This window comes from Labeo rohita, chromosome 8, assembly GCF_022985175.1.
Source record: "Labeo rohita strain BAU-BD-2019 chromosome 8, IGBB_LRoh.1.0, whole genome shotgun sequence".
Taxonomy (NCBI): Eukaryota; Metazoa; Chordata; class Actinopteri; order Cypriniformes; family Cyprinidae; genus Labeo; species Labeo rohita.
In genome coordinates, this window is record NC_066876.1 from 1411344 (window position 1) to 1427814 (window position 16471).

Sequence of the window (16471 nt, forward strand, 5' to 3'; positions counted from 1 at the left end):
TATCATGGGAGCGGCCTCTTTTGGTGTGATGCGATAGGCATCTGAGAAATTATTTTACAGATTAATTAAAAACCACTGCATGGATTTTTATCATTATAGGGTAGATTTGTACATACACTGCCAACACACATTAATGTTCAAACAACATGTAAAAGTGAAGTTTGCATCCAATGACCCCTTTAAAAAAAAAAAAAGGTGATGTACATTTCAAAACCATTCACAGTCTTCAAAAAAATCCCACCAATCAAACCATAAATAAGTGTGACATCTTCAACCTCGCAGAACAAATAAACACTTGTTCCGTGCTGATCTATCAGATCACATGTGCGCTACGCTTAAACCAGCACTGATGTGTTGCAGAAATCACACTTATATGACGCTCACTGAAATGAAAAGTTAACTGTGAACACACCAAATGTTTGACGAAAACATAACTAATGTAAATTATGCCAGAATGTGCACATAATATTTTGAATATATGAAAATATGGAAAACTATCAGAAACCTTCCACTAGTCCACGTATCCACCAGGAAGAGTGGACGTATTGCTGACTAAGAGTCATTCGCTGGGTTTCTGAGGCATCTCGTCACATCACGCATATAGCTGCAGAATACATGTCTTACTTCTGAACCATCTGTAGTCGCTCTAGTCACTAATCTCATTACACAGACATTATTCTGGACTCCTACTTCAAATCATTCTCTGCTACACATGCGCAACGCTCGTCTTGAATCTGCTGATTTACCAGGGTTTGTGTATTGGCTCCAGTACTGTAAACCAAACATCAACACATTCCCATCATTAAATCTGAACACAACAACACCCTACGGATGTGGGGCTCATGAGCGGATGGGAAAGAAGTCATTGAGAGATGATGGCAAGATTTTCAGTGCATAGAGACTGAAACCTCTCGACAGATTACATCAACTACTAAAGAAAGGTCTGGAATTACTCGGGCCCTCTTTACATGTGGTATTAAGATGCATTTTCATCCATCTGTTCACAAGTTGACAATGTTAAACACAGGTGTAAATGGGGGCTTTTCCACATGTGACCACTTCCAGAGGTATTAAAAATGCATTTAGTACTGTAGACACTCACATGGTCAAATAAGTTCAAAGTGCCACAAAAGACATCTACGTGCTGCCTGAGAGCGGTGATGAGGTTACGTGAAGACAAGCTTCATTTTTAGGTGAACTGCTTTTTAAAAGGCTGTGAGGCTTGACGAAACCATGCTGCTGTGGGTGTCGATAACAAAGGAAAGAATGCTAAGCGGCAGCTTGTCACAGATGCATTCTCAGACACGCTACTGGTGCAGAACTCTTATTAACAGATGATGAGTGATGCAGCAGATACTCACAATCTGCTTCATCCATCCATACACTGACCACCTCAGGGTCTGTGGCCCCTTTTACACACACACGGTTCCTAGGCCCTTCTAGAGCCATTCAGAGCAGATACAGAGAAATGGCCATTCTGGGCTGGAAAAACCGGTTCCTTATTGGCTTCAAAAGCTTACCGCTCTGGAAACATAAACCAATTATGCCAGGTTGCTACAGATATAAAAATGTTGATGACAAATGCATTTAGCAATCTGCAAAGATATGCGGGAAAGAGAGCACCACAAATTAATACCATGACAATAATAGACAACACATCTTACATGCACACCTTCATCGCTGGTTGCATGCAGCACCGAACATACTGCACAACTAGTGTAGTCCGATTCATAATGAATGACCGTAATGTGGCGTTCTTTTTACTGCACTGGGCAAAAGTGGTTGGAGTCATCACTAAACCATTTCACAACTTTTCTTCCATCTACCATGAAATAAACCAAGGTACCAAGTTTCTGTGCGATGAGCATTTATCAAACATGGGGTGCGTTTCCCATTCATTATTCTAACTTGCTGCATAACTACCACAGAATCATGCATCACTGGAGAAATTAACTAGCTAGCCACCACTGTTTCCCGAAACTGTAGCAACGTTGCATATTCGTCATTCAATCCACATTGGTTCAACAATAAAACGCCGTTAATGACGCAATGCATGTACTTACTTCTGCTAATTAAGCAAATTCTTGTCAGATTATTGCTGCTATGATTTCAACGATTTTGGAAAAACATGGACAGAATTGCGAAATCTTACTGTTTAACGCAGAATGTAACAGAATTTACCAAATTTAGGTAAGTAAATCAAAAGTAGGTCAGTACACTTAAATTAAAACATAATATAGACTAGTGTCTGCTAATATTAAGCCGTAAAAATACTATTTAAATATGAACCTTGCATGTTCTGCGTGTCTTTGTTTGATTTTGTTTACTACACACATACTGAAGCACATGTGACGCTTGCAGTTTTCAACCTCTGCCGCTTCAATATACAAGTACAAAATAAAAGTTTGGTTTAACTTGAAGATACTGTGACAGAAATATATTCCTTAAAGGAGAAGTCCACTTCCAGAACAACAATCTACAAATAATGTACTCACCCCCTTGTCATCCAAGATGTTCATGTCTTTCTTTCTTCAGTCGTAAAGAAATTGTTTTTTGAGGAAAACATTTCAGCATTTTTCTCCATATAATGGACTGATATGGTGTCCCGATTTTGAACTTCCAAACTGTAGTTTAAATGAGGCTTCAAACGATCCCAGTCTCTAAACGATCCCAGCCAAGGAAGAAGGGTCTTATCTAGTGAAATTATCAGTCTTTCCTCGGCTGGGATCGTTTAGAGCCATTTGAAGCCACATTTAAACTGCATTTCGGAAGTTCAAATCGGGGCAAAATTGAAGTCCATTATATGGAAAGAAATCCTGAAATGTTTTCCTCAAAAACCATAATTTCTTTCCTTGGATGACAAGGGGGTGAGTAAATTATTTGTAAATTGTTGTTCTGGAAGTGGACTTATCCTTTAATGTAATGATACTACTACTAATAAAATTATTATTAAAACATTATTTTTAAACAGATATTTACTGGAAAAATTATCTACCAGAATTTATTCGCCAGAAAAAAAAAGAGAATAGACAACACAGTTCTGAAATAAATAAAATGATATATTCATTTTTTATAAAATCAATTAATTAGACATGCTTTTGATTATTACAATTTAATGAAACCATTAAAATGGAATCCAGAAAATGAATGGAAAACAAAGAACTTGTTAAAAATAAAACTGAATTTGGAAAAAAAAAAAAAAAAAAAAAAAAAAAAAAAACAGAAAATGGATTTCATAGGGCCTTAAAATGCAATTTTGTTAAACTTTTAATAAACTGCTGTTAAACTGTACGTTTTATGATTTCAGTTAATTAGACATGCTTTTGATTAATATTTTTAATTCAACCATTAAAACAGTGTAGAAAAATTAAAACGGAAAACAGAATTAAAAAAAAACAATGGAATTTAGGAAAAAATAAAACAGATTTCATAGGGCCCTACTGTAAATATCTAACATGGAATCTGAGGACTACTTTGGCATTTTAGTTCTCTGTTGTTTTGCTTTATTTTTACATGTTTGATTTAATCGCAGGTTTTCTCCTTCAGGACACTTGAGCACATTGGCACAATTGCATATTTGGGTAAAAATCTATTTAAGTAAACATGTCATACTAACAAGAAACTATGCTGCTAATCACAGGGTGAGAGCTGGAGTTCAACCACACAACTCTGCGATTCTGTTTGCAAATACTCTGAACGCAAAACACAGAATGACAGAAGTTGCAAGTACAGGCTAATTCACACACAGGGTTCCCACACCATGGTTAACTTCAAATTCAAGGACCTTTCAAGGAATTTCCAGGTCCAGTACCCTCAAATTCAAATACTTAATGTGGGGACACATTTCAGGTGAGAGCAAGCTTACATTGTGTTGCCTTGTAAGATACATTGTTACAGTTTTCATGTGTTAAACACAACTATACAAAAAAGCTTTTTTGGGGGGGGGGGGGCACATGATAGAGATCTGATATTCTATTTGTCTTAAATCTCTTTTGCACAAACCTGAAGAATATTTGGTACATCCTATACTGTGTAACTTTTGCATGGATTTTATTGAAAAGTCTTAAGGCTCACGTAACACGTAACACGTAAATGCGCAAAACGAACAAAAATCAAGCAAGCTATTATGCATAGGCTACGAAGTGTTGGTAAAATAACACATTAGTGGACCGGAGGGAATAATATGGAATTTTTTCCAGAAAACGTCTTGCACAAAATAAATTCAAGCACTTTCAAGGACCTGTATCTATGTTTATTTTCAAAAACTTTCCAGGGCCTTGAATTTTTTTTTTTAAGATTCACAAACTTTCAAGTATTTCAAGGATCTGTGGGAACCCTGTACACAGTACTAACAGATACACAACACACTGACAGCCTACGGATTACACTACAACACTTCTAAGACACTCCACAACCTGACAAACACCGATTCAACATGTTTAATTAGCAAAAACAAGGACTGACCACTACAGTGCTGTGCAATGATTAATCGCATCCAAAATAAAAGTTTTGTTTACATAATACATGTGTGTGTACTGTGTATATTTATTATATAAAAATACACAGACATGCATGGATAAATTTAGGAAAAATTATGTTTTTGTATTAAACATTTATATATAATATTAATTATATCAATAAAAATGTATACATGTAAATATTTTCAAAATAGAAACTGTATGTGTGTGTATCTATATGTAGATAATAAACACACACATATATTAGGTTAAAAAAACTTTTTTTTGGATGCGATTAATCATTGCACAGCACTACTGACCAACAACACAGTGATTTAGTGGTGTCACGATTAATCGCATCCAAAATGAACGTTTTTGTTTACATAATATATGTGCTTATACTGTGTATATTTAATATGTATAAATACACACACATTCAGTATATATGCTGAAAATATTTACATGTATTTACCTGTATATATTTATATTCATATAATTGATATATAAATATTTTTAATATATAAACATTTTTTTTTAAATATACATGCGTGTGTGTTATGTAAACAAAAACGTTTCTTTTGGACACAATTAATCACAATTAATCATTGGAAAGCATTACAGCGATTTGACAAAACCTGACAAATGTGTCTGCTTTTTGCACCCCAGTATAGTTTCTGTTTATATAATAGATTTATACATTTGGAGGGATGCTTTTCTAAAACACTGACAGAATCACTAATGGAGTTGTTCAGTTGAATTACGACTCCCATCGCTGAGTCACCAACACTACGCTTGGAGAAAATGCAGACTTTGAGTCGACCTGCGATGGTCAAAGGCAGCGTTAGCCTGCTGTGGGAACGGCTCTGACTCACAGAAGACACTGTGATGGGCAGTAAAATATGACCCAGTTCACTGGTGAGGCCAGAAGTTCTGATGTGAATGATGATAAAGTCTCCTCTATATAGGAGAACATACTAAAAAGCAGTTTCCTCTTGCTAATCCCTCTGACAGCCTGTTAGTTTGCATATCGTTGGGTCCATGCAGCTCATAGTAATAGTAAGTTGAAATAAACAATACACAATTCTTCTACTGTGTTGGGTGATGGCCAACGGAAAACAAGCAAAATACTGAATTCAAATATAAACCTATGTAGCTACATCATGTCTGTCTCTGTCTACAGCTCAACCGTAAAAGCAAATATGTGGGTTAATGCATGAGCATCTAAAATACTCATCAGCTATATTCAGTGTAACATGAAATGTTAGGACGCAAAACAGAAATGAAAGGTCTGTATCTACTACAGCAAATACACACACTCAGTGAAGGGCACAGAAGTGTTGTCACAGGACTGAATCTGCATCACATTGGCACATATTGTCTCTGATTCGTCAACTTCTTTGTTAGCTGACCAACTGAAAAAAACAGCCTCGCTGACCTTCGAAATAAACCTGCTACCCTTTCCACAAATGCTTGTGAGGAATCAAAATTAAACAGACATCACTGTACACAAAACTACCCTGATATTACCATGTTTTTGACGTTGCGTCATCGTAACAGAAAGGCTTTTGGCTTTTCCCACTTTCAGTTATCAACTTTAGTGCCTTCACTGCCATGTCCATCTGACAGCATCACTCTACTGTGCTTCAGGTAAGATATGCACAAACAAGTTTAATAATAAACAACGAAAGCAGCATTGTTTTTGGACATGTCTCTTCATAATACCATGTCTTTTGCACATGTACCATGGTATTATTTGAGACAACTTGGAGTATCAAGTGAATGCAATCTGTGAATATGTGAAAATACCATGTTATTACCCTCACTACACCATGGTAACGCCACAGTACTTTCTATAAGGGAGCTATAAACGTACACTGCACAAATAAACAATTTACAATAAATATTTAAAGTAAACATCAAACACCTCTAACATTAAAAACAGACGTTCGTGCGTTTGTTTCCACATATTGTCCTGTGTGTTTATTATTAGCAGAGACGCACGACTGCTCTTGTGGCACACACTCGTTTACTGAGTGTATTGATTGTTTATTAGCCGACTGTGCGAGACATAATCAATAGGTACGTGTTTCATAATTCCCTTTAGAAGCAAAACATGCAAATGAATATGAATATTCAAACAAAAGAAGAAAACGGGGTCCACGGCCGCGACAGCCCCGCGTAACTGCCGTTATGTGAAGCCGACGTCGCCCAAAACACACACGCAGCTCAGCGCGTGGATCGGCTCGTGTCATGCCGTGCATGCTTACCTGTCGACAACATTAATGCTTCCGCGAAAACTTCACCGGCCCACCGATTAATGTGCTTATACAGGCTTACGGGCGATTATTCCAGCGCTGCGCTGCGAAGGACGCGCATGTGTCAGCGCGCGTCACTGAACATCCATCAGCCCGGAGCTTCACGAACCTTCCGCGAAGCGTCTGCCCGGTGCGCTTTCAGATAATCCCAGACGAAAAGCGAAAAAGACAGCAACGATACACCATCGTCTTGGCAGACGGAAATCAAAACAGAAGCGCGCTAGTGCAGCTAGCAGCAGTGGGTTCGGCTGGACACGCCCACGCTCCGCGGCGTCACCGCTGCCGCTTCCCTGAGCGCTATGCAAATTTACGAAGCTTACTACGGCCAAGGATCGGCTCTTGAATATTAATAAGGTGACGCTTCAGAGAGGTTACCAAGCAACGCTCATTCATATTCATGAGGTCGTCCTTCGCCGTAGTTGGATTTGTAATGACTCGCGGGGTACAGCTCTGCTGACTCATTAAATGAATGCTTTTGGTTTAAATGATTGTCTTTAAGAAGCCGGATACGTAGAACTTCTGGGGCACGTAAACATACTTAATGAGTGATTTCTCGAATTGAAACTGGACAGTGCGCATGCGCGAATATTTTCCAAAACCGAGATTGCGCTCCCCACTATGGTCCTCGTGAGCCATCTTGTTGTAACGCCACATGCTACACCAATCACAGATCCCTGTGCTTCACACTTTATAAATAATATCAAGTGATGTTCAATTTATTATTTTAGGCTTTTACAGACATTCTCTATGATCTCAAAGCGCGCTTTACAGCAAGCCTGCATGCATTAACAGTTGTTAATGCAATAGTTTGTGTCTGTCTACCTGTCTGTCTGTTTGTCTGTGATCATTCCTAGCATTGGCATATGTCCTTTTAGTTAGTTTAGTACATTACCAATTATAATTATGTGTCAGGTTTGTCAATCCAACGTAAATTTATAAAGCAAAGTAGCCTAGGGCAAGTAAACTTCAGTTTCAGCAAAAGCTGTCATTTATATCCATTACTGACTTTTACTTATTTGTTACATCTGGAGAAAATGCAGTTGTTTTATAGCAGGATGAAGGCTTTCCATGGTCCATCTGTTGATGAAAACATTTTTTATTCTTAATAGAAGCTCTGGGTCACTGATTTGGACACGGGTTTTCACACAGAGATGGTCATTCTTCTCTTGAAAACCAGCACACACAGTGTCATTTCACTTTTGTGACGCTGTTATGAAGTCTTCATTATTAAGCATGTCATGTGCATAGGCCAGTAGTCACAATACTATAGATTTAACCAAAGATGTCATATTGCATCACACTAAAAGACACAAAATAGCATTAAAAAGTAACACTTACTAGATTGTCGTTTCCAAATGTTTCATACAATCAGGAAAACAGCCTGATGTGATTTTCACAGCCGTTTCCTCTCACTGCTACCCAGGATAGCGATTCATCAATATTATGTAACTTAAAACCTGATTAAACTTTATTGATGCTGGGAGATGTGTGTGCAGGCATAAACATTTCCAATTCATTTGCTTCTTAAACACTGATGGGCAAAACAGAAAAACCAAAGCGATATATGGACAGAAGTTGTATATTACTATTACACATGTATCTCTGTAATTCTACTGTCAGAATTACTACACTACTACACATTTTCAAACTTGTATTGTCCATAAATACTGTAAGGTCATGCTACTTATTTGAAAACCAGACGCATGGATTGCATTTTAAAATCACTGTATTAATATACGTGTATTACTATCAGAAGATAAGTATTGAAATTGTGCTCACCTTGGGCAGCAGGCGTTTGACTCGTGCGCTTAAAAAGCATGACAAGCTGAGCTCAAATTTCCAATTCTTGCTACCTTGGTAATCCGTAATGTCCTCACTGTGTCAAGGTGGAAAACGTACAGTGGAATGAATGAAAACATAGTTAGAATAGCTTAGTTTAGAATAGCTTTTATTTGGAAAGGAAAAAAATGTGGCATTGAAATATGTCCTGTGACGCCGTCTACACATAAGATCCAGCTGAGAAGCTTTACTATTCAACTACTCCGTTCTTGTAGATTCAGGACTTGAAGGTGATTGATTTGGCAAAACCCATCAAAGTCAATGGCAGTATAACTAAAGAAAGATTTAACGCTAAGCTTCCCTCATGAAAATACTCCCCAACTGAACACCACGCTGGGACGCCGTTTCTTTTAGGCAAAACAGAGCAGACATGGAAGATGATTTTCTGGATTTATAAAACGTACAATCAAAAACATCATTAAAAAATGATCTATACTCATGTTTACAAAAACATGAAATAACAAGAAAGGTCTGAAATTCTTTAGTTCACTAGTAAACCGTAAATTTTATATATGTATATATACTGTATATAATCGGCTTCTTCGTCTCCAGACTGGTCTGTTTTGACAATACTGATGTCCTGGACAGCCTATGTACCGAGGGCACTCACCCGCTCCCAAAACATAAATTAACAACAATAAATTAAAGTCTCTGAACTCGCCATTAGCATCGCCGCTATAAATACAAAAGTATCTAGAGTTGTTTAAAACAAACAAAAAGTTTTAAAAGAAAAAACAAAAAGTTCTTTCACAATAACGGCAGACTACCCTGCGGTGCCAAAATAATCCCAAAAACATAGAAGAGTCCCATGAGCAGATTGAGCTTGGCAGTCTTTTGAGGGATCTTGGCGTAACACTGCCGGCGAAACTGCCTCTCCAGAGGAAAGGCCATGGGCAGCGTCAGCAGCGGAAGAGCCATGCTAATGGTGTAGCGCGTGGCTAAGATACAGAAGAGCAGGTAGGGTACGAACAGCAGGAGGTTGTAGATGACGTAGGAGAGCGTGGGCCCCACCAGGATGGCCAGGGTGACGATTCCCGCCTGCTTGTCCGAGTCCATGTCTCGGGTGTTGTTGCTGTGCAGGATGGCCTCGGTGTTGAGCGCCAGCGGCACGGCGTAGACCAGCGGCAGCACCGACAGGTAACCCACCTGCACCGCGTGAGCGAACATGACGGCCAGAGGACCGAAGGTGATGAGGATGACCACGTCTCCCAGAGCCACGTACTTCAGTCCGATGCCTGCGATTAAAACACAAGAACATGTGAGGAAACAGTATGAACTCATTACGTTAGTGAAAAATGACTAATGAGATTAAGATATCTAAAACATGGTCATTCAGAATAAAGCATAAAATGTGCTTTATGACTACTAATAAACTGCCAATATCCTAGTGTTACGCATGCTAATAAGCAACTAGTTAACAGTGAGAATTAGTCCTTAAAATAAGGTGTTACTGAAAACAAACAACACCTGAATTCAGCAGAACCTCAAATAAGATTGGGTAATATTTTATTATAAATAAATAAATAAAGATATACATATATATATATATATATATATATATATATATATATATATATATATATATATATATAAAAGGTTGAAAAAAATGCTATAATATTTAGCCTTTTGATATTATACAGTCTATTAAACTTTAAAGGGTCCTCTTGCATTTCTTCCTGTTTTTCAGTTAGATTTTGACCAAAAAGCAATGCTTATTTGATGCACATAGTTGACCACTTCAATACATCAAACAAATTTTAAAAATTAAATTCTATCTTCATTCAATACAGTAAAACTCCTTAGTTCTGCAGCTTTCATTTTCTGATGACAGCATGTGTACTGTTTTCCTCTAACCTTAACCTTAACATTAAATGTGTGGGTCATCTTATGTCAAATTCATACATTTCATCAAATTCAATTCGAATAATAATACAATATAGAGCTATTCCCAAACTAATGAAATCATCAAATAAAATCCATCTTTGCACTGCAAAAGTGCCACAGAAAACTGCATCTGAAGTGGCATTTACAACTACATTTACACAGACTGTCTGATGCAGTTCGAAGGTGACATAAATGCATTTACACTGAAAATACTTTGAGATTATACTTTTAAAAATGACACTTATGAAAATTAAATTATGAAATTATTTAAAAATTAAATTGTATGAAACTAGACATGAGAAATGATTTGTTTAAAATGCCTGATTTACTGGGCCTGTCCCAATACACAGACTTGCAAGTATTTGCACTTGATCACTTACATGATGAGTTTTCAGTATTTGATGATCCTCTGGGACACACTTTAACAATATTTGAAGCGTTTATTTGCAAAAACAGAAAAGCTTTTTTTTTATATTCAAAAATCATGTTTTTTTTTTTTTTATCATGTTATGTTTTTATTGTTAGTTAGCTGTATTTAAGTTATTTTTACTTGATCAAAATAACCCAACTGCAGTCTGATTGAGAATGCACAATGAAAAAAAAAACATGATTTTTGAAGAGTTAAGTATAGTATGGTACAGACGATAGTTTAATTGTGGTGCTTCTAATTAAATGATAAGCAATTGCCATTGTTTTAGAAAATGTGTGCAACTTTACATTTTACTAGCAAATTATATGTAATTTCTAATTAACTTAACTTGCACTCTAAAGTTTTCCTCAACAATGCACAATTTCAGGGCACGTGAGTGCTGTTAGAGACTAGTGTGAAGAGCACTGAGCTATGGTATTTATCAGAGCTTATTTACTGTATTTATAAATGTGCCATTGAATCACTGACTCACCCGACTGACTCAGAAATGCAGATTAATTCTATGCAGAAACACTTCGTTGTTCAAAAATGGCTTTGTATGGAGCTATTTCTGTTGGCATGTACTCAAGACGTGTTTTTGCAAAGTAAAAGTGTGTAGAAGTGTGTGCTACACTGCTCTCACAGTTGATTTATGACCTGTGTGACTCAATTTAAATCAGTAGAAGACAGAACTGCAATTCATATGTGAATTGTTTCCGACCCCTAATATCCAGCATGTTTTGTAACTTTGTATCACCAACAAAACTTAGCCTCAACATATGCATGAAAACCAATCAGCATATTCACCTCCAGTGTATAAAAAAGAGCTTGACAGTCCTCCAAAGTAAATGAGAGCTAGATGCTCTAGTTTTAGTGTGGACAGGAAGAACAGCAGAGTGGCACAGAGACATCCCGCCGAGTACAGCGCAGCTCCAAACATCACCACGTCCTGTGGCTTCAGGATCTGATCCACCAAAGTCCTGTCGTCGCTCTTCTTATGATCGATTCCCTTCGAGAAATCATAGTAGGTGTTCACCAAGTTTCCCGCTCCGTGGACCACCAAAACCGCCACGGCGCACACCAGGAGAATGAGCAGGTCCACCGAGCCTTCCAGCTTGTAGGCCAGAGCGCTGCCCAGAGCCACGGGGGTGAGGGAGGCGCTGAAACTCCACGGCCTCAAGGCCAACACGTACGCCGCGCATTTGCCCTGCACGTCCAGAGCCATCCGGGCCACGTGGGACAGCCGGCTCCCGTGCTTACGCTCGGCAGCTGGGACTCCCGACGACTTTGTTCCATTCAGTCCGTTAGAGCCAGAAAGCATGTAGGTCTCTCCGCCGGTCTGCTTCAGGCTGGAGGCCATAGTTACCTCAATCTATGAGCGCTTCAGAGAGATCAGAGGATGCAGCTGTGGAATCACACAACAAAAAAATATGATGAGGACAACAAACAATGACACCAGCAACAGAAGAGCCAAAGCAATTTCCAAGCAAAAGTCGTCAGAAAATAATAAGTTCCTTTGCACATATTATTCCCATTCATTCTTCCCATAGGGATTTTTTTCAAAAGTTTTCATAAAAGTGTTATAAGCCATGAATCAAACCAACCAGCTATGAGGAGAATCACAACATGCCAGACTGTGGTTTGAAACTAAACAGTATTTGACAAAAGTTCAGTAGTGTGTAGCTGACAGATTTAATTAAGAAAACAAACTATAATCCCATGAAGCATTTCAAAATATATAACTGAATTAGAAACAATGGAGAAAAATAAAACTATTTATTTAAAGTTGTTGATTTAATTACAGAAACAATATTTTAAGTTTGTTGCAAAATTTGCACATCATATGCTTCATGGAAGTGGGTGGGGCTAAAGAGGCCACGACTTTTCTGCACAGTATCATGGGTAATGATGTTTTCCACCATAAATTCAGCTGTTAAACAATTATTTAAAAAAGAAAAAAAAATAATGTGAATGGCTTAAAGGAAATGGCTTAACGTCCAGAGCCGACTGTTATACTTGATAGCGGCGAATGGGAAACATGATTTTAACACTATTTGCTCCAATTGCAAAACACAACAGTGTTTCCAAAAAAAGGAAAAATAATTAGAAATGTTTAAAGTGATAAAGGAAAAGTAGATTACGGCCTGTTGTATTAAAAAAAACTGCAGTTTATTTTTGCGTGTGTCATTTAATGCCAGTGTAATACAACACAAAGTTTATTTAGTGTTATAAACGCTATTTTCAAAAAAAAAAAAAAAATTAAATATAAAACCTTTAATTTACAATATTAACAACTGTGTAAATGGTCCAGGTGAACAGCATTTTTCACTATGCCCTTCACAAATACAAGGGCGAATACCAAAAAGCATGTTTTAGAACATGTGCAATGATATAAGCTAAAAACCACAATAAACTAAATGAAAGATTTGCTTTGGTACATTTTGATCCAGTGGATCTTTCTTATTTTTCAACACTAAACACAATACTACATCTTTCTGGACAGCTGCACCACACTTCAGCTGGAGTAGCTGGTTTGACTGTAGCCTGTATGAACAGTATTTTCTACAGCATGATCCTGCAGCAGAGCAGTCATGAAAGGGTCATTAGGTGACTGAGCTGTGCAGGTATGAGCTCACCTGTTGATCTGCTCATCATCACTCATGACACGAGCAGCTGCTGCGCGCACACGCACACACACTCACACTCTCTCTCTCTACATTCATCTGTCACACACACACACACACATTCAAACTCCGTGTGACAACACAATAAAGCGTTTCTCTCTCATGTTTCACTCATGATGGTCAGGCTGCTAAAGGCTAATGCTAGTTAGAGAGATTATCAGAGATTATCAAAGTGTCTGTCAGGATCATACCTGCTCCACACACACTTCACCAGAGCACCGAGTTACTCCACGAGCCGCTCACGCATCGTGCCGTGGCCTTCACAGAAATGCCCGCAGGGTCCGAGCAGCAGCGCGCCAGTCGAGAGGATCTTTAAACGACATTAGCAACATTAACTGACACACATCGCCATTTCCGTCCAGCACCTCAGAGCGCAACCGCGTGAACGGCACGGACGGAAACACGGCGCAGCATATTCAGTTCCGCCCCGTTCGGTGCACACAAACGCGCTTAAGAAACTTCTCTGAGGATTTTTTTTTTTTTTTTGTAAAGTTGGAACAGGGATAGGAAAATATGTATATGCCGACGATGGAGTGTTGTGGACGAGAAGAAATAGTAAGAAGGTAAAGCAAAGAACGCAGAAAGCAGTTAATAAATTAATGAAGATTCAGATTCTCTACGTAGAACTACTTTTTCAATGAAAAAATATTTTTAAAAAAATTAATCTGAGGTTGTAATCAGGTATTGGAACAAGTTTCAGAAATCTAGTTTCTGGATGTATGGAGTCTAAGGTCTAAAAATAAAATTTGCTAAATATAGTAGACAAATGAAGGAGAATTAATTTCCCCCAAAAGTTTTGTCATCATTTGTTCACTTTCACATTGTTTGAAAAGAGTTTCTGCTGAACATAAAAGAAGATATTATGAAGAATGCAGGTAAACAGACAGTTGTCCGTAGCCTTTGACTTCCATAGGTGTTTTTCCATACTATGGGAGTCAATGACTACTGTCAACTGAAGGTGAATAAATGGTGACAGAATTGTTATTGTCATTTTAATGTACTCCAGTCTTTGGCTGGGACTGATTTGGAGGGTAATCAGTCCTCTTTAAAGAGAATCTATGGTACTATAATAAGATCTACAATAGATTGCATCGTATGTGTATATCTGCTAATATATCAATCTAATATATACTGATGACTCAAGGATCCAGAAAGCGAGGCATGCATTTCTCTGCTTGACTAGCTAAAAGAATCACTAAAAATTCATTCAGCAAATCTGACTGCACTTCGACTGCCCCTTAAGTGGAAAAGCTTCATCTACTAAATGTGGTTATTTGCTCAGGTTCTTATGTAGCCCTGCAAACTTAAAAATCTGACTTCAGACTTTTGTTAGCATAAAAAAGTAATCTTTTTAGCTTGTGTGGGGGATAAGAGAAATGAAGTAGTGAGATTGCAAAAACAGGCTCTAAAGTACTCAAGAATATATTTCAAAGCAGAAATCAAGGGGTAACTGAAAACAGACACAGGAAGGAAAGTGAAGACATAAGGAAGCAGGGAGAAGAAGTGAGAATAGTTCATGGCAAAAGAAGAGATGGTCGCCCTCACATAGGACCTTTTTTTTAAAGATACAAATAACACTTTCTTCCAAATGCAATGGTTATAATAAGATCTCAGCTCGGAGAAGGCTGTCTCTGTAGGAATAAAAAGGTTAACATTACAGAACTTAATAAAAATAACTGAACCAGCTTTATTAGATTATCTAAAGAAAATAAGTTTGATTAGAAGATTTTCTTCCTTCTACATCAACGCTTCACACTCCATCCCAGTAGATGGCAGAAATGCACCATAGCTGGTTTGCCAGCCATCAATAAATTCAACAGAAGAAGACATTTTTAGTCCAGTAAATAAGGTAAAGTCAGACAGTCAGAATGATGAAATTCTGTGATGATCCCTTCAAAACCATGGGATGCAGCTCTTTCAGTAGCTAACATAACGTCTAGCAGTGCTGGACATTCAATCCATTTTACTTAGACGCTGCGAGAGTTAAACCAATCTCATCCTCATTTGTTTGTGTTTGTCAAATATTTATGTTTTTCAGTAATAATGTAGGAATATCTGCACAGGTGAAAAGCGTTTCATGACTTTCTTTCCTCTGTGGAACGTAAAAGAAGAAATGAAGAAGTAAAGAAGTATTTTATGTTCTACAAAAGAAAGAGAGTTCATGCAGGTTTGGAACAACAAACCTGGTGACAGTATTTTCATTTTGGGGTAAACTAGCACTTTAAACAAAACAAAACATTCGTTTATGTTTACTAAACCAGTCTGAAGCATTCAAACATTTTTCAGTCAGTTGTGGTCTAAGTCCAGTTGTGTTTACATTTAATATAAATAAATGTGTGTGTGACTAATATCTCAAATATTAATATAAATAATTTAATAAAGTTAAGAAAACTGTATGTGATTTTTGTATCGTAAAACCGACACAACAGAAAATATAACATTAAAAAATAAAATAATTATAATTAGGTCATAATTAAAAAAAAAAATGTAATTTTGTAATTTTCTTTAATTAACAGCTTAACACATTTAGGTACATTTTAAGGAACAATACAAATAAAAATGACAGTAGACTGTTTCTTTACTCGTTTCATTCCCACTACAGTACAGCACAGCAGTACAATGCAACCAGTGTCAAATCAGCAGTTTGAGAGGAAGCTACTTGATGAGCCTGTTTTGCCACCCAAAGATTGTTTATAGATTAGAATATCAATATATGTAATCATTGTAACATTCATCATTATACCAATATTAGTCATAAAGCTGCTGTATGTGATGAGCTGAAACAAACCAGTGTTTTTACTTCTACTGGCCTTTCTCAACACTGTTCAGCTCTATTGGGTTAAAGGGCCTTTGACCGGAAGATTGTGACATTATCATCACTGT

At 37.4% G+C, this 16471-nt stretch overlaps 2 protein-coding genes across 2 annotated transcripts in view; both read right to left on the reverse strand.

Moving 5' to 3' along the window:
* The window catches only part of mib2 (MIB E3 ubiquitin protein ligase 2), a 68917-nt gene extending 61881 nt beyond the window's left edge, over positions 1 to 7036 (reverse strand). The window contains exon 1 of the mRNA XM_051117759.1: positions 6725 to 7036. Within this exon, the coding sequence (XP_050973716.1) occupies positions 6725 to 6737 (13 nt within the window). The 5' untranslated portion in view covers positions 6738 to 7036. The remainder of the gene's footprint in view (positions 1 to 6724) is intronic.
* A 1667-nt stretch (positions 7037 to 8703) lies between these two features.
* On the reverse strand, positions 8704 to 13993 carry ubiad1 (UbiA prenyltransferase domain containing 1). Its single transcript, XM_051117790.1, has 3 exons — positions 13780 to 13993; positions 11712 to 12309; positions 8704 to 9846 (listed from the first exon to the last, which is right to left on the reverse strand). The coding sequence occupies exons 2-3, from the start codon at positions 12262 to 12264 to the stop codon at positions 9359 to 9361; spliced, it is 1041 nt and encodes a 346-aa protein (XP_050973747.1). The 5' UTR covers positions 12265 to 12309; positions 13780 to 13993; the 3' UTR covers positions 8704 to 9358.
* Between the last annotated feature and the right edge of the window lie 2478 nt (positions 13994 to 16471).

Bases quoted from the DNA above. Each gene is read 5' to 3' on its own strand.
- ubiad1 (XM_051117790.1), bottom strand. From the start codon at position 12,264: ATGGCCTCCAGCCTGAAGCAGACCGGCGGAGAGACCTACATGCTTTCT. The intron at 9,847-11,711 runs GTGAATATGCTG...TTTTAATCGCAG, and splicing joins CTCTTTTTTATACACTGGAG to GCATCGGACTGAAGTACGTG.